Below are 24,708 nucleotides of genomic sequence, written 5' to 3' on the forward strand. Positions count from 1 at the left end.
TAGGCCAGATTTATATTAAATGTAGAAGATAAAGATAATGTAGTAAATGAATGGATTAAACTTAACTTAACAATAAGTATCATATAAATAATTAAAATAAACTTACAAAATGGATAAAAAAGACCTTAAAATGATAAAACATATGGTATTTTATTTATTTAATTGTATAAAAGTTTAACTAAGAAAGTACATTTTCACTTATATTGTTTTTCACAGGTTAAGATCATTTTAATAAATTTGTGTTTTTTTTAAACACTAATTTAGCTAACTTTCAATCAATTGCACTAAACATATTTTAGCTCAACATATGATACAATTGTAAGGGAAAAAAACTTATATAACATACCGATATTACAAAAGAAACACCACATCTAATACTAGCTATGAGAGTTCATGAGATTCTAGTAGACATTATTTTAGGGAATTAAGAGTTTTTTGCAGTATTTTTGGTTTTAATGTTTTTGAAACTAAAATATCTTAAATATAATTCTTTGATCTCTTTAGAAATATAGTATTAGCCATAATAAACAGTACTGAAACTGAATGAGCTATAGTTGCATTCTCAATCAGCTGATTCAATTGTCGATTGTTGCCACGGCTTCGTGTTCATTACTTCTTTCTTATTTGAGGTTAGTTTTTGCTAACATGGTGCTAATAACGGTAGAGAAAGTTTTGATCGTAGAGCATTATTTTCACTTATACGGAATTGGACGTGCGGGTGGGCCAAGCTTGTCATACACTGCATTAAGTTTTCAGGAACATTTCCACAACCCACCTAGTAATGCTGTGATTCTTAGTGTTGTTGAACAATTTCGAAGAACAGGTAGTGTTTTGACACAGTGAAAGGGCTTTTCAGGTCACCCAACTACTGTCTGTACAAATGAAAACCACAGGAAAGTGTTGCAGCATGTGTCACAGTCACCGAAATGAAGCCTAATACGAGCTTCTCTTAAACTGAATATTAGCAATACGTCAATGTAAATTGATCAAACACATTGGTGGTTTTACAGGATACAAACTAGACAACCTTTGAACTGTAGAACAGTTCAGCCAGAGTTCAGTACTGTGCTTCAATGTTAGCAATGTGCTATGAAGAACCTGAGTTGCTGAGTGATGTATGGTTTACAGGTGAATGTCATGTGCACTTTAATGGTTTCATAAACAAGCAGACAACACATTTCCTTGGATTTGAACGTCCTGACATTGTTTTACAGAGGCCACAGCATAGTAAGCGTGTAACCATTTGGTGCGCTGTTTCTGATTAGGTTATAGTGGGACCATACTTTTTTGAAGGCAACAATGGAGAGACTCTTACTGTAAATCAGTATCGATTTAGGGCCATTCTGATCGTTTTGTGAGAGACATCTGGAGATTTTGTCGTGCACGAAACCTGCCGTTAAGTGCACAGTGGTTCCAGCAAGATGGCGCAACAAGTCACACTGCTGTTAACAACATTGCTTCCCTCCAATTCACCTTTGGCAACTGTCTTATCTCCCTTAGATCAAACTTTCATTACCCAGCCCACTCCCCCGATCTTAACAACACCGGACGGCAACGTCTGGGGAATGTTGAAAGAAAATATTTTCTGCGAGGCCCCACCAACTACCATTGTTCAACTAAAAGAAAAAATAACCATGTGTTACGAGAATGGAACAACCCTTATTCATAAAAATGATGCAAAACCTACAAGAATGGTACGAGTGTTGCCTCAAACTTAGTGGGGTCATATTGAACATGTTAATACCCAAGTTTAACCAATTTTGCTTCCTTTGACTAGTATTTATTGGTAAAATCTATGTTACTGTGTTTACCATAATAAAAATTACCATTTCAGTACTGTTTATTTTGGCTAATACTGTAAATCACATCAATTATAATTTCCCCTTTTCCAAAAATGTATTTACCTAAGCCATATAATTGTCATAGCAAATTATTGAAAATAAAATCTAGAATGCAGTCTTTTTTAAGATTTATTGTGCTGCTAAGGAAGTAAATATACCTCTTTTATTCACTTAGTGAATGGGGTCCTTAAAGAGAATAAAATAATTGTCTTCCATTTGTGTTAGTATTCGTTAGCACTAGTAAGATTACTATTATATTTTTAGTATTTAAGTATGTACTAATTTTAATATTAGAGTACATTTTAATATATACTGTATATAACATATGTAAATTTTAACAGTTCTAAGCATTCTAATTTTTATTTCATTTTTATCATATTACAATTTTAAATTTAGTATCAGTTATATTTTCTGAATTTTGGAAATATTAGTCATAATGTACAAGGTGATCAAAAATGAATTGACACATTTTAACATCAATTTGTATTTACAACTTTTAAACTAATAATAATATTATATATGTAGTATGTATATATGTATGTTATATATGTATATATAGAAATTCTCAATATAGTTCATGGTCAAGGCTGTTAACCTTGTTAAGATCAAGGGAAGTGCTAACAATAGTTTGCTTCTTCTAGGTTATATATTATAAATTCAGTTAATTCGACAAGCCTGGGTGTTGTAGATCTTCCCTTGAGAAACTCATACCGTATTTTTGAGAGGAGCTTGTTAGATCCTAGATCTTGTATCAATCTTTTCAGCATAACTTTTCAGACTGAGGAGATAGGTAATTTTTTTAGGTCTATAATTTGGTATTTTATATTTTGGTCACTGCTTATATATAGGATAGACTTAAAAGTTCTCAATATTTCTGGCGAGACACCTTGAGATAGGGAATTGTTGATTAAGTCCGACAGAGGGAAGCACACCTCCTCGTTGCAAAGCTTCAGCAGTCTGGAAGAGATATCAACTCCAGCTGACATTGACGTCTTTAGTCCATGGAGAATGCATTTGACCTCTTTATGAGTTGTAAGCTTAATAGCAACAAGTTTGCTCCTTGAGTTGTGCTGAGATCCTGCTTAGTTTCATGCTGTGAGTTCTTAGAGGATTTTTGGCCTTTAGAATCTTTTTGTCACTGTTGTAAAGAAATCATTAAACTATCAGCTATTTTTACAGGATCTTCTTCTACTGGCTCTCCTGAGATACTCAGCCTCCATGTCTTCTCCTCACAATTTATTCTATAACACATGTCACAGTGCTGTGGCTTGTGCAGGATGACCCACTGGGTTTGAACGTGTTTAGTTGAGTAATATTTGAGAGAGGAATATTTATTATCACACATAATGCAAAAGAAAAAATATTAAACAAAATAATTAAATAGATTACCAATAACAAACCATAATTGGGCTAATTAATATGTCTTTTCCAAGTTAATACATAATTAAATGAAATCTCACAATTTAACTTACACATATGTCTTATAATTTTAAATATGACACTAATTTCTCTTTTGTTCTAAAGTAAATTAAGATTTTTTATTGGTTGATCTATACAAACTGTGATAATTTTGCGAGATTTAGATCTGGGTGGAGTAACAACCATTGTCATTACATGAGCCGTAGGGGCGTCTGTGTCTGCAGGTGAGGGAGGTTTCACTTGTGAGGAGTGCGGCAAGTCGTTCAATCGTCGGCAACGCCTACAACTTCATGTCAAGTACGTTCACGATGGAGCAGAACCATATGAATGTGATCACTGCACGCGCACGTTCTTGCGTAAAGAGGATCTTGCACGTCATCAGCTACTGCATTCCGGCATTAAAGGTAAAATACTCATAGTTTATGTAAAAGAAAAATGTTTATTTAAAAGGTCATGTATAATTCATTAATTTGTTTAACCTGTTCATCCTAGCTCTGTATATATATATATATATATATATATATATATATATATATATATATATATATATATATATATATATATATATATCTTAACTCCAGCAAAGTAAATAATTGAGATTAGTTTAACAGACTAAACAAACAACATTGTGATAGCTTACCAAAAAATAATTCCATGGACATTTCCTGGTGTAATAGTCATCAATTAATCACTTTTGTATTTATAGCCTATTTATTAAACCTTTTAACCCCCGATTATTATATCAAGTGATGTGCCAAAAAACCTAAGCCATTTTTAGGTAAAATGTATGAGTTTTGTAAACAACTCATAAATAGGCTATTTTAAGTTATCAAGCTAATTCTTTTTTGTTTTACTTCTTATTAAATGTTGTTTACAGAAGTATACAAACAAAATAATATTCTGAAAATTATTTTTGTAATAACTACACTGCTGGACAAAATTAACGCAGCAGCTAATATTTTCGATAACATAATTTTTATGATGTAATATTCATTTTTATCAAACTGAATAACAAATATATAAGGTAAAAAACGATAAAAATTAAAAATAGTCTTTTAAAGTTTGGATCACAAACTACTTTATTAGTTAAAAATTGAACAGAGGAAAAAACAGTTGTAATATGGACTGGAATATTTGTTCTAAGTAACATATCATTAGTTCAAATATGACTTAGCTTCTGGTTAATAACGGATGTTTCCCCTCTTGCCTGTTTGACTGCCTGGAGTCTTCTAGAAATTCCTTCTATGAGGTATTGTATGACTTCAATAGGCATTCTCTCCCACTCCTCTTTCAAAGCTTGTTCCATTGTTCCAGCTGAACAAGGTTGTCTGGTGGTGGATTTCTGGCTCTGACATGACTCTTTATAGTGTCCCACACATGTTATATTGGTTTAAGGTCTGGACTTCTTAGTGGTGGCTCCAGAAGTCTAATACTAACCTCTCTTAAGTAACCAGATACTGCTACTGCACTATGCGTTATCGTGCATGAGCACAAACCAAGGGCCAACAAAAAGAGCAAAAGGAACAACATACTCTTGTAGAATTGTTTCTATGTACCAACAAGTATTTAGAGCTGGTCTATCAACACTCACCAACTCGGTGCAGGCCTAATAATTTATTCCAACCCAAAACATTATTGACCCTCCACCAATGGGGACCTGAGGCAAGATACAGGCCTAAGCAAAGCCTTGTCCACACCTTCTCCACATTCGTTGACGTCCATCTGGAGACCTTAGGCTCACTCTTATCTCATCAGTGAAGAGTACTGCTTTCCATTGCTCAATTGTCCAATTGATGTGCATTTGAGCAAACCTCAATCTCATTACTGGTGAGAACAGGACCTCTGAGAGGCCTTCTGCTGTTTATCTGGAAAAAACGAAGTCGTCTCCAAATGGTTCTGCATCAAACCCTTCTTAACAATACCTGCAGCTCTGTACTTGTATAAGTCCTTAACGTGTTCAGTCTTAAAAATTGGTTGTCCGCTTTACTTCTAACACAAGGTTGACCCTGATCTCGCCTTCAGTTGTCGCTTCTGGTCTCCTAAAACCACTGACCAACTCTCATGACAGCTGTGTTGAGAACTCCATACAACGCAGCGACTTCTCTGTATGAACACTCCTGCTGCACTAACAATCTTACTCTAGTGGCTTCTCCGGGAGTCAAATTTCGAGGCATAGCTTTGGCTGATTTCTGAACACAGGAAACAAATGTAATTGTAGACTGTAGAACAATAGCATTATTCTGACAGATGTAAGCAATGTTCAGCAAAACATCACGTATGAGCATGTTTCTATACTCCCAAATGGCCGTTTTTCCTGATACGATAAGATACGATAGTGCATTAGATAGTAGTTAAATTGACCCAAACTTATTTTTTGTCAAATGGATGTTTGAGACTGTTTGACATAGATATGAAGAGTTATTTTAGTTCTGTTGTTTGAATTATGTGCACAATTTTAGGTGCTGCATTAATTTTGTTCAGGTGTGCTCGCGCGCGCGCGTGTGTGTGTGTAAAAGTCAAAAATGTTTTATTCAACAAATTTTACAAAGCTTACAATTTTGCTATACCCAAGCACCCAGAAGGGCATGCGAGGGTTAGGATAACACAAATATTATATACTAATTTAAGCTTCGTGGCAGTCACACTTTCTTATTCTTATTCTTGTTTATTAACTAGAAATTTTACTTGCTAACAAATATGCTAAATGTCCATAAACACGATGAAATTACAAATATCATCTTATATAACAATTATAATTAAACACACAATCATACAAATTTCAACACACAACCTCAAACAGACACTAACAACGAGCTATAGAACAATTTTGCTTATAAAGTTAAATAATAATTTGTACAGTTATAATAAATAACAAGGAAATAAAATATAATACAATAATAAAAGACAAACTATAAAGTGATAACATAATAAATTATACAATTATTTATAAGTTATATATTTTATATTTTGTAATTGAACCAACATCCCGTACATCCTGTTCCAGACCATGCACTAGGAGTATGCTCCATACTCTCTTAAAATAATTTATTTAAAACAATCTGTAGACTATATATTAAATAACAAAGATATATTCTATAATGTGATAACAAGGACACAAACTAAAGTAATAACATCAGTTAGAATATATAATAAATGACTAGGAAATATAATATAACAAGACATAAACTATAAAGTGATTACAACAGATGACTATATAATGAATAACAAGAAATATACTATAGGGATATAACATAGACAAAAGCTATGAAGTTATAACAACAGATGAAACAATTAACAGAGAAATCGTACAGTACAAAAATTGTGATTCATTACGTCTGCCAGTCAGTTATACAGGGTGATTCAAAACTAAACGGCAATCTCTCGAGAGCTTATTCTATAGCTAAAAACAAGTAAAAAAGTTCATATAACCATATGCCCGGAAACGCTTCGTTAGCGAGTTACGCCTAGCGAAAGATTTCGCCCGGATTTCAGAACCCTTGGTGAAGTCAGGCCGTATAAAAATGGTAAAGGTAGTTACAAAGATACAAATACGATTGTTTTTTATGTTTTTATATCTGACAAATTTATTAAAATTCGTCCCAGAGCTGTAAATGCAATACTTTCAGAGATATCTTACGTAAAACACAAGAATTGGTGCAAAGAAATAACACATTTTTGTGTTTAACGTAAGATTACTTCCATAAATGTTAAATAAAGGTCATTTTTTTCTTAAACAGATTTGTAGAACATTTAATTCTGAAAAGATTCATGTGAATTACTTAGGAAAAAAATTATCTGCATAAAATATTAACTAATGTTTAGGTTGTGAGTAACAGCTGATCATTTATTCTAGACTGGACATTAACATAAAATGTATTTACCTTTATAAAACTGTAATAATCACCTATAATAGTTGCTCAAAGTGTCCTCCGTTGTTAGCAATGCACGTTTTCGCACGACGAATCAACTCTTTTCTAGCGCGTTTCATAACGTTTGGAGCATTCTTGATAGTTTTTGCCGCCTCTGTAATGCGATCACGTAACTCCTCTATGGTGTTAATTTTGAATAAACAATTGACTTCATCCAACCCCATAAGAAAAAGTCTGCTGGCGTGAGGTCAGGAGAACGTGGTGGCCATTTTACTGGTCCATTTCGACCAATCCATTGTCTACCGTATGTATCATTTAAATAGTTTTTCACATCATTAGAAAAATGTGGAGGTGCTCCGTCGTGCATAAACCATGCATTTATTCTGTTTTGAACAGGAATATCTTCCAAGAGGGTAGGCAGGTTTGTTCTTAAAAAATTTAAGTACGCTACTCCATTAAGTCGATTAGGGAGGAAAAATGGACCAATCAAATTATCACCCAGAACACCAAGCCATACATTGACTGAAAATGTATGTTGAAAATGCCTCGTCGCAGTTTCATGTGGGTTGTCGTACGCCCAAGTATGGGTATTACGAAAATTTACAATTCCATTTCTAGTAAAACAGGATTCATCAGTAACGAGAATACGCCGAAGAAAATACTGATGTCGTAAACAATTTCTTCTTAACCAGCGGCAGAACATCTTCCGTTTATTAAGATCTTGCTGTAATAAGTCTTGAACACGTGTTATATGGAATGGGTACAACTGTGCTTCATGAAGTGTCCGCCATACGCTTGACTGGCAAATATTTAACTGGCGTGATAATCGTCTGGTGCTTGTGGTTGGTGATAATTCTACAGCATTTATTATTGCTTGTTCATTATTATAGTTCCTTGCGCTACGTTGACGACCAGTATCTATTCGCTTCGGTTTAAAGCTACCAGTTTCTCTAAGTCGTCTCTCCACAGCTTCAAATGTTTTGCGATCAGGTGTTCTTCGATGTGGAAAAGTATCACGATATTCCTGAACTGCAGCTAAACCATTCTTGTTAACTTTGCCGTAAATCAGTATCATGTCCGTATACTCTTCAAACGAATACATACCATTTACATTATCTGCCATTATTTACTAAGATAATTACATACACTTTTATAAAAATATTTAATAAAATATTTTAAAAATAAATAATTAATAAAATATTTTATACACTTGTATAAAATATTTCCAAATAATCACAGGATCTCACAAAATACAATCTTCACACGCCACAATACAAAAACCTCCATAAAGGTTATTCAAATATTACTTCATGAACTTAATTGTTGATCAGCTGATATTGCCAACCTTTGCAAAGAAAATATGACGATAAAAAGTGTTGAATAAATGATCAGCTGTTACTCACAACCTAAACATTAGTTAATATTTTATGCAGATAAGAATATGCATTTTTGTGCGTCTATTTTATTTTTAAATAAAGCTAAATTTCAATACCTATTATTAATTTTTTTTTCCTAAGTAATTCACATGAATCTTTTCAGAATTAAATGTTCTACAAATCTGTTTAAGAAAACAATGACCTTTATTTAACATTTATGGAAGTAGTCTTACGTTAAACACAAAAATGTGTTATTTCTTTGCACCAATTCTTGTGTTTTACGTAAGATATCTCTCAAAGTATTGCATTTACAGCTCTGGGACGAATTTTAATAAATTTGTCAGATATAAAAACACAAAAAACAATCGTATTTGTATCTTTGTAACTACCTTTACCATTTTTATACGACCTGACTTCACCAAGGGTTCTGAAATCCGGGCGAAATCTTTCGCTAGGCGTAACTCGCTAACGAAGCGTTTCCGGGCATATGGTTATATGAACTTTTTTACTTGTTTTTAGCTATAGAATAAGCTCTCGAGAGATTGCCGTTTAGTTTTCAATCACCCTGTATAATGGATCACTTTCAGAGATAAGTGCCCTAATTCTTCCTCATGGATCTCAATAGAAGGCAACCCCTACCCTCTAACCTTACCCATCCTGAATATCCTGTCAGAAGCAGCGCTATTTCAATGTAGGATTTCTTTTGGCTTTACAATTTTAAAACACTAAACAAAACAAAATAAAAGTAAAGTCTTTTAAAAATGTTTAGACATTTTTTTAAATGGTTATTATATTTTAAAACTTACTATTATATACTATTTGTATTATATACCATTTGATGGCAAATTTCACTGTGAAAAGTTTTCACTTCACAATCACAATTCTATAACAAAATTAAAAAATTACATAACACCAATAACTAGTCAAACTAATAGTTTGACATTATAGAAATACTAACTGTGTTTGCAACTGATGTCTTTCTTTGGCCCTAAGAGTAATAAATCAATGTTTGAAGCAGATGCTCTTGTTTGGGAAGAAATTCTGAACGCAGTGATGTAGCTAACTTGTTTACTAAACTTAATTTCCCGCTTGAAAGTAGAAGACAAAATCCCATTATTTTGTATTCTGTCGAAGTGGGCAAGCAGAAGCGGCAAACCAACAACGTTTTGTACTGCAACTTAATAATTTTGATGCATACTTATTACGCATTATTATTCAATAACTAATACATCAAATTAAACTGTGAGACATTCCTATTAATCTAATATACAATTAGTCCTACTTTAAATCTGACTTTTGACTAGCCCTTTGACAGCTCCAGGGTTAAGCATGCAGAACTTCACTACATGCGCCACTATGTGGCACAGCTTGTGAGATTTTAGCTTGTGGCTGTGACAGGCTAATTTGTCCACTGGGTACCACCACCATCACACTTGCCCCTTCATGTACCGCAACTCGCCCCCCTACAAGTGTGGCAGGGCTGGCCTGGGCCCCGGTAAAATTGTCTGATAAAACCGGTCTGAATATGAGTCTTTTTATCAAGATTTCAAATATTATTGCTTATGGAATTTAGACCTAGCATCTGCAATAATGGCTTATTTTCGATATAGAAATTTAAGTTATTATAAAATTGTTTCTATAATTTTTTCTTTCTCAAGAGTTGTATTGAAATTCAAATTATACTATGAATTTATCTCTAATGTTATAAAGAACCCATGATTAAATTTGTATAAGATTTATGGTTTTTTTTTTCAGAACACAAGTGCCCTATTTGTGAGAAGTGCTTTGCAATGAAGTCCTCACTGAAGATTCATCTCCTCACACACACAAAGGTAAGGGACAATCTAAAAGTAATTAAATGGGCATTTGTGAATTGCATTTACATTGCAAATAACAGATATAATATGAAGAAATACAAACGAAGAATAGATATTTGAAGGAATCATGGAAAGGACATTGATCCCTATAATAATGATTGTTCGTAATCCTGTTTGCCCATGCGACTTTAGGTTAAATCTCTTAAACAGAAATTCCTTTATAAAACTTTAATGTAGTAAGAAAAGTGTGTATTCTTTCTTACAGAATGCTTTCTTTAAACATTTTTAGGTCTGACATGAGTTGGAAGAGAGAGTTAACTTCAAAGATCAATGTTCTTGTACAAGTTAATTTCCACATTGCCACATTGATGCACATCTGTGTATGAGAGTGCAATGCGAGAAATCAATTGTTAATCCCAACTATCCCTCTTCAATGTAAAATCAATAAAAATGGAACATCGTCAATTAACCCTCTTTTATTTTTATGTGGGTTTAGTTAAGTTAATTATAATAAAACTATTTCAATAATTTGTCACAGTAGTTTGTAATGAATGTTCAACAAAAACACATGTATGTTTTGTCTACGTTAGTGGATATTGTAAATTCTGAATGAATATGATAAAAATAATCTTCTTAGTTTACTTTGCAGAATGTACAAATTTGCACTCTTCTATACTAAAAAAAAATCAAACCATTTAATTTATATGACTGTTTATAAATGAGGTCATAATATAAATTAGAATTGGTTTTATTGAAATGCTCATATTAACAGGCTAACACTGGAATACACATAATCAAATGGAAAATCTGTGATTCAATGTTGAGATAGTTCAAATCTTCCACATGTATCTTGACAAATATTGTTGTGTTCCTTTTAACCTGAGGGGGCTTAAAACACCACTTATATACAGATCCAGAAGTATAGATACCAAGTTTCAAAGTTAACAACTAAATAACTAGTAGAGCTAAAGTATTGGAGTTACTTTAAAATTTTGCTTCTTTATTTCTGCACTTAGACATATAAAGCAAATAATTTACAAATAATAACTTCCAGATTTTTGATGTGTCGATAACAAAAAAAGGGTACCTGTTTGTGCTGTTCAACCAATATGCAACTTTGAAAGTTCATAACTTGAAAACTTTTGATCTGATTTAAACAAATTGTATATAAGATAGGTAGAAGTACAGTACAGTATTGTAATTTTAGAATTATATTTTGAAAAGTTATTAGCATCTTAAGTTTTATTCTTGACCAGGCAATTCAATAAATTTCGGCATTAGACGTAATGGGGCTCTTTAAGTTTAGACATAAACCACTTTAAACTTTTAACACTGATTTAATTGAACAGGTTTTGTTTGTTTACTGCAGTCAGCATCTGCTGGTCTGAACATGCCAGATTGCCGATGTATTGGACATATATGGTATCATGCAGTATTAATAAATTTTGTATTTATTTGATTCAATACCAGCTGTTGTAGTGTGATGCAAATAGTAATGACAATAATATTATCTAACTTTATGTTGTAAGGTTATATTTGTACCCTATTGCATCAAGGATGGATAGCAAAGTAGACATACATTTCCTTATAAAAATTAATCTAATAGCAAATATTAGTAAATTGTGGCAGCCTAAAAATGTCTGTGCGTGTGCACTTGCGCGCACATGCAATCATGCACATGTGTGTAAAAATCCTTTCATTGGCCAACTTTAGGGCTCCAAAACACTTTTCTCTTTAAATTTAAATTCCAAATATTCTTAAATAAATCTGGAGACTGGAATATCTTCTAATTATCAACAGTTATCTCAGGAACAACACTTAAATAAGAAATGCCTATGGTGATCCAGTTTTCAGCAGGATATTGTGTACGAAGCTGCGGTTATGTTCTAGTGGTGTAAAATTTAAATCGCCTATTCTAGGAGCCACCGAGATCGTGCGATGAGTGTGGACGAGCATTTATCCGGCAGGATTGCCTTCTTCGCCATATGCGCACTAAGCACCGAGACATGCTAGAAGAGATAATGGCCGAGGCGGAGAAGAAGAAGTTACAGCAGCAGTTGCTGGCCGCAGCCAACCAGGCAGCTCTGGAGTTGTCTGCTGAGGAGCCCCATGTCTTGACAGAGTCCAACCTGGCCGAAAGTGTGCGAGAGCTGCTGACTCTGCTTGTTGACGAGACAACTCTCAAGGCTTTCGGTCAGTATTGCTCGGTTGTGTGGATTCATTGCATAATAACTATTCATTCAGTTGTACATTTGCTAATACGTTCTTTTGTTTTTTCTATGGATTAGTCTTACAAACCTAATAGATGTTGAATGAATAATTTGGTCAGTTTTGTTGGTAAATATTTCATTGATTTTAGGATTTAAATATTGTATTACTTCAACAAATTTTGTTTCTTTATCTACATAAAATTGTTGCTTTTTTATGTTGGCACCAGTAATAATCCTTATGGTGGAATGCAAAAATTGTCCTATTCATAGATTTTTTTCACTTAAATTACTTGTATGCCCACGTCCTGAAGTGCCAAAGGTAAAGCAGGGTACTGTTGAATATTTTACTAAATATAACAAGCTTTAAAACAAAACAGCAATGGTAGGTTAACTTAACAAATTTGGTGTGCATGTATGTCAGTATGGAGACATTATTATATAGTATGACCCCATTAAAATACATGTTAAGCAATTTTTTCCATTCCTGTTCATGGGAGTTGATGTGAAATGGCCAAATCTCCAGTTGAGGTTAATAATGAGGTAAAAACTGCATATGGTGAAAAAGCTATAAATCGCACGAGTGTGTTCAGGTGGTGTCGCGAGTTAAAATACAGTCTGACGTCTAAGCATAAATGATCAGAGGAGCAAAAGACCTTCAATTGAAAATGCAGTCTGTAAAGATCGCAGATTGACTGTGGATGAACTTTTTGCGATATTTCGGCAAATTTCCAAGTCTGTTACAGAAACCCTCGAATATTGGAAACTGTCCTTGATGTGGGTCCCAAAACAGCTGACAGACCAACACAAGTTGAATTGAGTGGAGGCCGAGCAAGAGTTTTAGAGATGCTACAGACTCCCTGGAGATGAATTACTCAACTGCATCATTTTGAATTATGCCGTTTTTAACTCATTATAAACTTTGACCGGAAATTTTCCTTCCAAACGAGATAATAGATGACACCGTGTATTTCATACTTGACAGGAGATTGGATTGATGTTTTTGACAAAACGTATTATCATATCGACTGTACTCAACTAGAAGCGGTCTCATTGCGGAGGGGAGGAATTAGACATGTAGAAAAATATCTCTCAGTACACATACACACCTTCTGGAGTATACACATACATATGCGTAGTATATTTTTATATAATCTTTGTTTACGATTAGCTTAGTAATAATAGTATAATATGTATTTAGTTCAATATAAATTGATGATTTATCAAATTTAGGTTGGCCTGATTCGTCAGTGGATAAATTACTGGAAGCTGTGATCAGACGATGTGGCCATCAGCCAGCTGGCTTCCCCGACATGGCGTATGCAGACCGTCTGCGCGAGAATGCCAAGCTGCTATTTACTGTGGTGATTGATGACTCTGCTGTTAAAACTCTTCTCAATAACCAGACAGTGGATGAGGTTATTTTACACGTGTTGCGACTTGCCAAGTCCTGAGCCCATATGTTCTCAACACGTCAAGTCTGAGATACACTGTGTGTTGTAACACCAAAGTTGGTTCCCTTCAACTGTAAAGTACAACCAACTTTTTTATATTCATTTTTAATTTCAGATATCAACTTTAAGCTTAAGAATTCACTAATTATTGGGCATAAATAGTGTTAATTAATTTTTCTCATTGTATATATGCTTATTTGCCTTCTAGCTGAGTATTTTTGTGTATAAAATCCAATAGAGAATATCAAATTATATATTTTATTAGTAATTTTACTAAAAATATTTTAATTAAAGATTATTTTGTAAATATATTTAAAATTACTGTTTTTAATTTCAAGGACTGTAAAAAGATTTCAATATTAATTTAAATACAGTTCTAAAATCAGGCATTTTATGTGTATTTATAGTTAATTATAAATAAATAATATTTACACAATAGACAGCTAATCTAAGGTAGTTTTATAAAAGAATGTATATACTTTGTTTACTACTTTAATAACAAAATATTATTTTGTTAATCAAGTTAAATGGGTGAAATGAATAGTTTTATAATGTGTAATTAATAATTCTAGTATAGACCTTTTCATGTATATTTTACATGTACGTTTAATTTTTGATCTGGATATGAATTGTATCAAAATGCACTTTTGTAATCATTTATTGTGTTAGTTATTTGTTGAGCATGATTTATAATTAGCGAGTTTCTTGTACAAATTTTTATATCAAACGAGGGAGTTCAATTGTATTTTCTTTGGATAATAATTTAATAGCCTCCTATCGTTACAATATACATAATTAGTGTTCTGATTGCCTCTTATCTAATGGTTTAAAATCATAATCATCCCAAAAACCTTCAATATTGAACTCACAACCCATCAAAATGTCTAGTATGTGTAAGCAAATTTGACGTCTTGATCTCAATACTCATATTAAATAAAATGACTTTACAAATCAAGGAGGTAATGGAACCTTATAAGAGAATCTCTAGGTTGTGTGAGAAATTTTTATCATTGTTACATTTTTCAAACATTAACATTTGTTGACACTTTTAACTCCCTCCATACAGTGCATCAGTAAAATACAGTAATCTTTTACTTTATTAACACATAATTATTTTTGCTTGTCTGTATTTTATGTAGTGTTACTGCAAATTAGACTTCTCATGGGTTCAAAAAGGTAAAGAACCCGAAGATTGTAATGAACCTAGCAAGTATTATAATGTCAAATAGGGGAATTGTTAGTTAAAGTAATCCCTTGATAAGTACATCATTATGTTAAGTTGGTGGTTGGTGCTTGTATTTCACTGTTAAGTCTTCAAAACCGACACTGAGTCAAATCCATTAAGTAGAAGTAACCTTTGAGAACTCGCAGAAGGAAGTTACTTCCAGCTTTGAAAGCAAAATCACATTTTAAAATTAAAAGCTAGGGCATTTTAAAAAGTTAAAAAACTAATAGTTGCCTAAATTTGAACAGTATTAACCCATTGGAAAGCTACTTTTTAGTGGAATTCCTTTGTTTATGGTTTATCAGGTTTTACAAACAAATTGCAATAGGTTGAGTTCTACAGGAAATATTGTTATGAAATCACCAAATTACAGTATTAGTGCTTTACATTCATATGAAAACGCAAAAGTGTACATTCTATTAGGTTAATTCTGCTACTCGATACCTGAATACCTTGATACATAGTGGTATCGAGTATTCTCTTTTTTTATGTAATAAACAAAAATTATCATTCCGGCACCAATATTTTCAAATAATTTTATGACTAAATAACAACAAAAACAAAATAAATGTTTAAAATAGAATTGGAAAATCATTATGTTTCATCTATTTGTTTCTATTATGTACTAAATTAAATATTTGTAACACCCTATACAAAGAACAATCGTTAAATTGTGCCCTCATTGCAGTCGAGCACCATGTTATTAATCATTGTTAACACATTCAGTGCGAGTGGATCGCTGGCGAGCCAAAAGACCTTGGCGTGCCGTTCGGCGGGATCGCCAGCGCGACATGTTGCCTAGGAATGCAAGACTGCTCAGTTTTTTCAGTATGCAGTGACCCATATAGGCGAAAATTTCGCAGTCAATGTGTTAATGAAATAGTTGTTTACAGTTTCAGTTCTATTTGTAGAATCAATACTTCTCTTATTACAAAACAAAAGCAAAATGTATTTCATCACTCATATTTTTAAATAAAGCGTTTTATAAGTAAAGTATTAATATTTGTAAAAGCTATTCTGTTATTATATCAATCAAACAATCATAGTGTAAGTTGTAACTAAGTACAATTTTGAAAGTGTGGCAAATTCGATTATAAATGTTTTTTTGAAATGTATTATTTAATGTTTTTATGTATCGAAGCTAAATCTTGAACAGATCAAGTTCTCAAATAAAAGCATCAAAACATGTCTAGTTTACGAGGACAGCTATCAGCAGTACACAAATTACTGATTGCTAAAATGTTTTTGTAGTACTTTTATTGTATGAAAAGTCTAGGTAGATAAAATTATTACTGTACTTTTATAAAGTAATATTTTGCTGGCAGTATGTATTTTCTATATACATTCATGCATACGTAAACTGTAAATCTGCTGTGCCTTTTAACGGACAACTGCTGATCAGAAAGCATGCAAATCATTGATTGTTAAAACAGTTCTTGTCGTACTTTGTGTATGAAAAACTGTAGATAGATAACAAAATTAACAAATACTTGTAGTTTTGTTAATAATATTTAGCTACCAATTCTTATTTCCCATGTCTTATGTTCGTGCACTGCCGAGTCGAAGCGCAATCGTTCACTTTTGAGGAACAGTATTATTTATTTTCATTATTTACAATGACATATAAGAACAATATATAGCTTTTATAGCTATCCAAAACTCCATTTTACTTCACTGACTACAGCAGCAGGTCAAACAACAAACATCATCTAGCAACAAAAGAAAGAAAATGTTTTTATATTTTATACAGTTATGCCAACTAGAAACATTAAATATACAATGGTTAAGATTAAATTGTTTAATACTATGTAGTCAAAATTTCATGGTTTGATTGTATTATTGTTATTACCACCAATTAAGTCTCGAAGCATGCCAATGGGTTAATTAAAAACAGGATTTTCTTGTGAATTAACATGTAATAATTTTTGAGTTATTTAAATTTTTCTATAAAAACTGTATTTGAGCTACACCAGTAAGAAAAGGTATTTGATATCAAATATGTGTATGACAAAATTTAGGACATGTCAAAAGAGAATAGTACAAACAAATGTTAAAATTTGCTTAACTTAACACATGGAGGCAGCCTCTACAGTGTCGCAGGTAACACTGCTATGAGCAGGACAGGGGCGAAGAGCTACAGGATCAGCACTGCTGACCACGTGCAGTTATAAATAATTAAAATAAATCTGTACCCTAAGGTAACTTCTGTGATGCGAGTTCCAGAAGATTCAGAACAGGTTTCTTTATCACAGTACTGGATAGCTAACTCAGTGTTATAATAAATTTGGTCAGTTTATCCTTACATTATGCAGTACAGAAGTGTGTGTAATTCAGTAATTAACAATTCAATGAAATTGATGTGTTTACATTAATACTTTGGGAGAAACCAGAAAACCAAATGTAACTAGTTTTCTATTAGTTCCCCCTGTAGTTAAACTGGATTAACAAACCTCTCCTGACCAGCTCTATACCATGTTAAAATATGTAGAAACTGGCCACATTGAGTTAGCTATACATCATAGCCATAATACAATTATGAGCGTGGCACTAACTTCTTTGAAAATACATGTTTTTTTATAATTAATAAAATTCTGTGGAATTAGAAGCTTAATTTCAGTCTATTATATATTTTTTTACTATTGAAAATAGCATGCTGTTTACTTTTGCTTCAAACCAATGCATGACAATAGAAAAGGTTTAATTTAAATCTTATTTTAAACCAAGTAGTTCTTTAGTTGAAAATTAATACAATTTTGATAATTAGGATTAAATCCATTAAAAGTGTTAAGGATGTGTTATGAATGAATTAACATGAACTGAAGCAACAAATATAAACATACTTGACTGGATTAAAATTAAGATAAATTTCAACTTGAGAACATTATAAAAAGAAGTAAATGACTATAATAAACTGTGTGTTTAACACGTTCAATACCAGCCCAAATACAAATAATATTATAAATACTAAAGTGACATTTTTCCGATTTCTTGTGTAAACTATTCAACCGATTATATTAAACTTTTACATGGACATTCTTAGCATCTCCAGTATGAATATAGGCCTATTCTTATTTTGGAAATCCCTGTGGGCTATATACCTCACTGGTCTGTAAAGTGAAAAATCACATCTTGCTTTTCTAAAGTTCTGAATATTCATAGAAAGAGCCTGTTAAATGTAATCAACTGTTCTGGATAAACATTGTTTTATCACAGAACAACTGTATGTTTAATTAATTTAACCACTATTTTCAATTTGTTTAAATTTGTAGTCTTGAAAGCATAGAGTAAGTTGAATAGTAACAACACTTCTTATTTCAACCCTTTCTGCAACCCCTGTTGAACACAGAGTAAGAAAATATCTATATAAAAAATTAAAATTTTAGTAAAAATATACTTTTATAAAAAATTAAACTTTTAGTAAAAATATATATAACTATATATTTTAGCAAATATTAAGAATGCAGTGCTTGGTCAGTGTTTTAATGCAGGTATAAAAGACAAAGTTACTATCTAACCTTTACTATGAAATTAAAGACTGTTATAAAACCCATCTTAATTTACTTGACATAAGTAGACCAATGTATATATATATATATATATATATATATATATACTTTATTGCGAAACTAAAAACTTGTAGGAACAGAGTAAATTACAATGGTCATAAATATTCATTTTTTTGACAGATTTAGTTGATTGAAACAGAGCAAACGAAGCATTTGCGTCTGAAATTCAATTCATTCGAATCAGAAGTGCTCATAAACATGAAAACACTAAAAGTAACTTTTGAATTGCATAAAATAATCAAAGGATGTTGTGTCCATTTTTTCACTGCATTGTATTACATCACAAATGCTTTTAGTAAAATAGCTAAGAACTTTAATTTTGGGGATTCTTCACATTGGTCTAAAATCGTTAAAAATATTCAATCAAATAAATGTAATGCTGAGGAATGTGACGGAAGTAAGTGCTAGTATGGTTATAAAACATTAAATAGCAAACTTCGTTTTTAGCTAATTGTATTAGTTTAACATTACAATTACTGAATATAATCAATTTTATGAATAATTAATCATGTTTTTATTATTAAAATTATTATGACACCAACATGGCTAACTATCATCTTTCATGGAATAACAGTGGTAAATTTGCACATGGTAGACTTACATGCCCACCTTTTGTGGTTTCAAATTAAGTGGTTACGTAGCAGACCATTGGTCTTTATCATCAAGTTACACTTAATAACCCGTAAATAAAGGCTACAGTTACAGTACTCATGGAAGGAGCAGATGTGGTTGGTGGCGATGATAACCGTGCAAGTCAGATCTACCAACCGGTTCGTACTCACTACTCATTTAGCAATTTATTCGTCACTTACAATGTTTTCATCAATTGGCACTATCTGAACTAAGCCTGTGGTTCAATAAACTAATTAATGTATTATCAGAAAGTGATTTCCTTGTAGGAAAGAACAGACTCTCATGACGGTGAAGGTCCTTGTTTATTGAAAACAATATAATTTAGTTCACTAAATAACCACACTTATTAAAATGAGGAATACATTTTATAACCATAAACTTAGTGATCTGGTGACTACATTTAGAGCAATACCTAATAGAGAAAATCATCCACATAATTTAATTTTTGTATAAATTTAGTTATTGCTAGGTAACTAAATACTTAACATATAAGGTAATAAAATACAATTAATTGTTATATTATGGTAGTTCAATATTTTTAATTGAACCTAAGACCCCTATTAAAATTTCTATTGCAAAATGAAAAATTAATTCAGTATCCAATGGTAAAAATATTTGAATTTTAATTGGTAATCAATGGGTTAAAAAATGAATTGACACAACTTGGTGATACTGGGACTGAAGGTGGAAATTATCTTATTAGAGTTATAAAAATGCTGTAGACATATTGGTAACTTATCATAAAGTTAATAATTTTGAAAAGTAATTAAATTAAAATAATGACAACATAAACTGCAGTTTTAATGTGATATGCAATATGTATTCGAATTAACTGTGTAAACTAGTTGTGTTGTGTTTGATCTTTATACTGTTGCTCATGCTTAAATTGTTGTTTCTCATCTGTGATTTTGTAACTTTTTTAGGTTTTTGGTAGATTTAACTCTGTAACATTGTTGATTATAAACTGTTTAGCAGCCGTTCATTTATAAACATTTGTTAATCATTTACAAGAATATTATATACTCATATGTATTTGTACAAAATAAATAAATAAAAACCTTTATTGTTCAGGTTAATTTTCCTTTTTCCTGTGCAAAATATGAAAGGTATCAAAACATTGGGACTACAGATATAATTCAAAAACCTTGTATAAGGTATGTTTAAAAAGTAACCGGAATTTTAATTGTTCAAAAATAATATTTATTTGTCTACATTACTGTTGTCATCTACAAAATAGTTTCCATTAGATATTATGCACTTGGGATAGCCTTTAGCTCTTTCAGTGATGCACTTTTAATGTTGACTATGTCTGTAAAATGACAGCTCTTTAACACATTGGGTGCGGCGCGGTCACCGGGGACCGTGCGCTCTACCGCTTGTTTACTGTTTCAGTGAGGTGTAGCCACTTGCTAGAGCGGGGTGAAACTACGCCGCAGTCAATGTGTTAAGGTGTTCTTTATATTTGGAAATAAAATAAATCCCTCCCTACAACAACTCCTCTCCTCCTCTTGTTGTGACTCCTTAGCAACTTCCATTCACAACTGTTTTAGTTCAAAATTAAACAATTTTGGAACACATGTTTCATACCCAAAAATTTCATAGAATGAGCCTTTTGATGTGCTGGAGTTTCCAAAGCATTCATCATTTTCAATGTCTTCACGGCCATTTTCAAAATTTGTATACCATTAGTAAACACATGTTTTACTTATAGCAGACTCACCATAGGCCTTTGTTAACATTTCCCACGCTTTATTTCATTTTTCACACAAAATTTGATACAAATTCTTCAATCCATATTTTCTAAAAATCCAGTTAGATATAAAGGTGGTATTAAGAGAAGCGTAAATAAATCAATAACAATTGAAAATATGAAAAAAAATGTTTGTTCAAAGATAAAGAAGAATTTAGAGAAATGACGAATTAGAAGTTATAATCATCAATTTTGTATATGAGGTGCGACAATAAAGTAATGAGACTGGTGTGAAAAAAAGGTTGCTTACCGTTTTAGTCAAGTTTAGTGTTTTCTCCTTCAAATTAGTTCTCTGAACTTTCCACACTTTTTCCAATGCTTCTGCCATTTATTGTAACATTTCTGGAACTCACCTTCTGTAACATCCTCCAAGACTCTTGTCACAACTTTTTGGACATCTTGGGTTGTTTGAAAATGGTCTCCCTTGCCTGCCGTTTTGACTCTTGGAAATAGGAAAAAGTCGCACAGAGCAAAATCTGTTGAATAAAATCGCTGTGGTAGTACTGAAATTTGTTTTGAGGTTAAAAATTGCTGTACAGACTGAGCAATATGGGATGGCACATTATCGTGATGCAGAATCCAATTATTATCAGCAATGTTGGCAAGGACATGAAGAACTGTTTTACGAAGTCTTTCTAAAATTTCTTTGTATTAATATTGGTTAACTGTTTATCCAGGAGGCACCCACTTTTTATGAACCATTGAATCCCCTTGGAATCAAAATAGCACACAAGCATGCATAACACTTTGTCATGCGAACCTTTTTGGGTCTGGGTGATCCCTTCATAACCTCCTCTCCTAAAGCCTCCTGAAACTTACCATAAGTTATCGACGCGTTTTCACCCAATTTAACGTAAAAAGAAATGCCATACCGTTGCGCAATATTATGCGGTTCCATTTCCGTGACGAGAGTCACAAACATGTATCAACTTATTACAGCACGACTGACGACTGCAGTTGCATCTATGTGCCACTTGGACTAGAAGCAGCTTATAGATCAAGGTGAAAGATATTGTGCCTAGGTTGTGACATCTTGCAAAGAAAATCTTTTATATAATATTTCCTTCTGTTTGTTTTAAAAATTATTTTTGTGTGTAAAAGAAAATAAATATTCTAATTCTAATTAAATAAAATTGGAAGCTTTGAAAATTAATGATTTTAAATGGAAAATGATTTAATTCACTGTCACAAATGTAAAAGGAAAACAAAAAAATATAGATTCTAAAATTGTTCAAACTCAAAATAAGTTTGTTTCGATTTACTGCAAAATTTAAAACAAATTAAAGTAAATTTTAAAAAAAATCCTAATGAAAAACCGATGATTATTAAAAAGTAATTGAAGAATAAAGAGAAGATAGACATTGAAGCTAGAGAAGTTTATGCATCAGTACAAAAAAAAATGTTAAAAGAGAAAGATTATAACTCTTGGAATTGATGATTTAAGGGCAGCAGATTTGGTTGTACTGTCTATTTATTCAGATCAAAATGAAGGTTTTAATTATATATTAAATGTTATAGATACTTTTCCAAATATGTTTTCAAACATAGATATTGTTGATTTAAATAACCCAAATGTAAAAAATGCCTTAGATTTTAAAGGAAGAAGAATTTGCAGTTTTAGTAAAGGAATTGATCCGTTTGATGTTATTGTAAAAGAGCAATTAGATGATCATATTAAAATGTTTGATGAACTAAACCAAAATTATGAGAATAATAAAGAACATGTTAAAGATGTTACAACATAAGTCTATGAAAAGTTAGAAGCTAGAAATAAAAGATCTATAAAAAATTGTGATGAAATTAATGAAAAAATAACAAACTTTATAGATTCTGTAAATAGTAATGGTAGAGTTGTTAATAGAATAGCTGCTGAGCATTCTTTACATCTTGAGAAATTAAATAAATTGAAAGAAAACTTCAATAAATTTAAAGGACATTTAGAAAATACTTTTGAAAATATTGACAACATATTTAATGGATTAGACCATTATGACTCAATTTATATTTTTCTTTTATAAATGGTACTCATATATTGTGTGAGGTGTAAAGAGAAAACTGGAACAAATGACATATAATATTATGCAAACAATAATGAAGTTAAAATAATTTCTGGGAAATGTGCTGCATGTAATTCTAAAGAGTCAATTTACAAAAGCTTGATTTAAAATTTTTCTTAATAAACAGAGTTGGCTGGACATTACAGTGAGTTCGATCATTTTATAATGCAACATGACAACATGAAAGAGATTTAAAAAGGAACATTGGGATGATATTTCTGAAAAATATATGAACTATCTGAAGACATGATGAGATTGTACATTATTAAATTAAATTAAATTCGAACATTGAAAAATATCAAAATTTGTCTTAAGAATTCATTATCAATTGAAAGAACATATGTTTTTTATTTGTCGTTATCAATACTTGAGTCCAGAATTTTTGGAAGAATTTAAAGATTTAGTTGATTGCAATAATATTATAGACCGTGGAGCTTATCCTAGAAACATGTAGCTGAAATTGCAAAATTTAAAGAAAAAATCCTGAATATGATGAAGTTGATCAATAATTATAAAAACTTTTGATACTCTTAAGAAATTTTATAAAAACTTGTTATATTCTTTACAAATTTTTCCTAAATAAATTATGGATTACCAAAAGTACTCTGGTGATATTGAGAGAGCAGATTTTAAACATTTCTATCCAAAGGAACAACATTTGAAAAAGCCAAATAAAAAGACTGAGTTTAATATTGATTTTGGAGATAATTTTTGCTCGTATAATGTCCAGTTTTATATTTGTGGAACTTCACATTAATAATTGATAGTTACATACCATTTTGTTTTTGAAAATTTAAGTAAAAACAACTTATTTGTTCGATATCACAAATATGTATAGAAATATTTTCAATCCTAAGTTCGTTATTGTTGGGTTTCAATCAGATAGACAGAATAATAAAGAAAAAAAATCCTTCAAAGTTTGATATTTTGAATGTAAAAAATATTAGAGTAAAATTGAATGGTTCTTATAATCCAGATGAATTACAAAATTTAAACATTTCCGGTTGTCTTTTCAGAATTATGTATCAGATGTATCAAGATTTTAAGAAAGTTTACTATAAAAATATGGAAATGTATTGCAGTCCCAAAGAATTTATAGCAAATAGGCCAATTTATGTCATTGATACAACAAAGAGTTTGACAAATATTTCTGGTTCAAAGAACGATATAATAACTAATATGGATTTTCAAAATGCTGTTATAAATGCAATTTGTTATGTTGTTGTTTCTGAGAAATTTTTATCATATAATGTAATTAAGAATGATATTAGAGAAATTCAATAAATTGTTTGAAAAAATCGTGTTATTTTCTATATTATTCATTGGTTAGTTTTAAAACTTTACAGAATTGTTAAAGACAGTGATACAAGTATACATTTTAAATTTTGTAAAACAATTTTGAAAACTGGTGATATTAGGAAATATCTATTTCAAGGTCATCTTAATGGTTGGACCAGAAGTGATAATTAAAAAATAATACTTTAATATTTACTG

General features: G+C 31.4%; 1 protein-coding gene across 1 annotated transcript in view; it reads left to right on the forward strand.

Annotated features, from left to right (window-relative positions):
• The window catches only part of LOC124371208 (zinc finger protein 271), a 79,432-nt gene extending 58,964 nt beyond the window's left edge, over nucleotides 1-20,468 (forward strand). The window contains exons 16-19 of the mRNA XM_046829543.1: nucleotides 3,467-3,664; nucleotides 10,261-10,337; nucleotides 12,242-12,515; nucleotides 13,763-20,468. Coding sequence (XP_046685499.1) covers nucleotides 3,467-3,664; nucleotides 10,261-10,337; nucleotides 12,242-12,515; nucleotides 13,763-13,983 — 770 coding nt within the window. The 3' untranslated portion in view covers nucleotides 13,984-20,468. The remainder of the gene's footprint in view (nucleotides 1-3,466; nucleotides 3,665-10,260; nucleotides 10,338-12,241; nucleotides 12,516-13,762) is intronic.
• The last annotated feature ends 4,240 nt before the right edge of the window (nucleotides 20,469-24,708 follow it).

This window comes from Homalodisca vitripennis, chromosome 1 (assembly GCF_021130785.1).
Source record: "Homalodisca vitripennis isolate AUS2020 chromosome 1, UT_GWSS_2.1, whole genome shotgun sequence".
Taxonomy (NCBI): Eukaryota; Metazoa; Arthropoda; class Insecta; order Hemiptera; family Cicadellidae; genus Homalodisca; species Homalodisca vitripennis.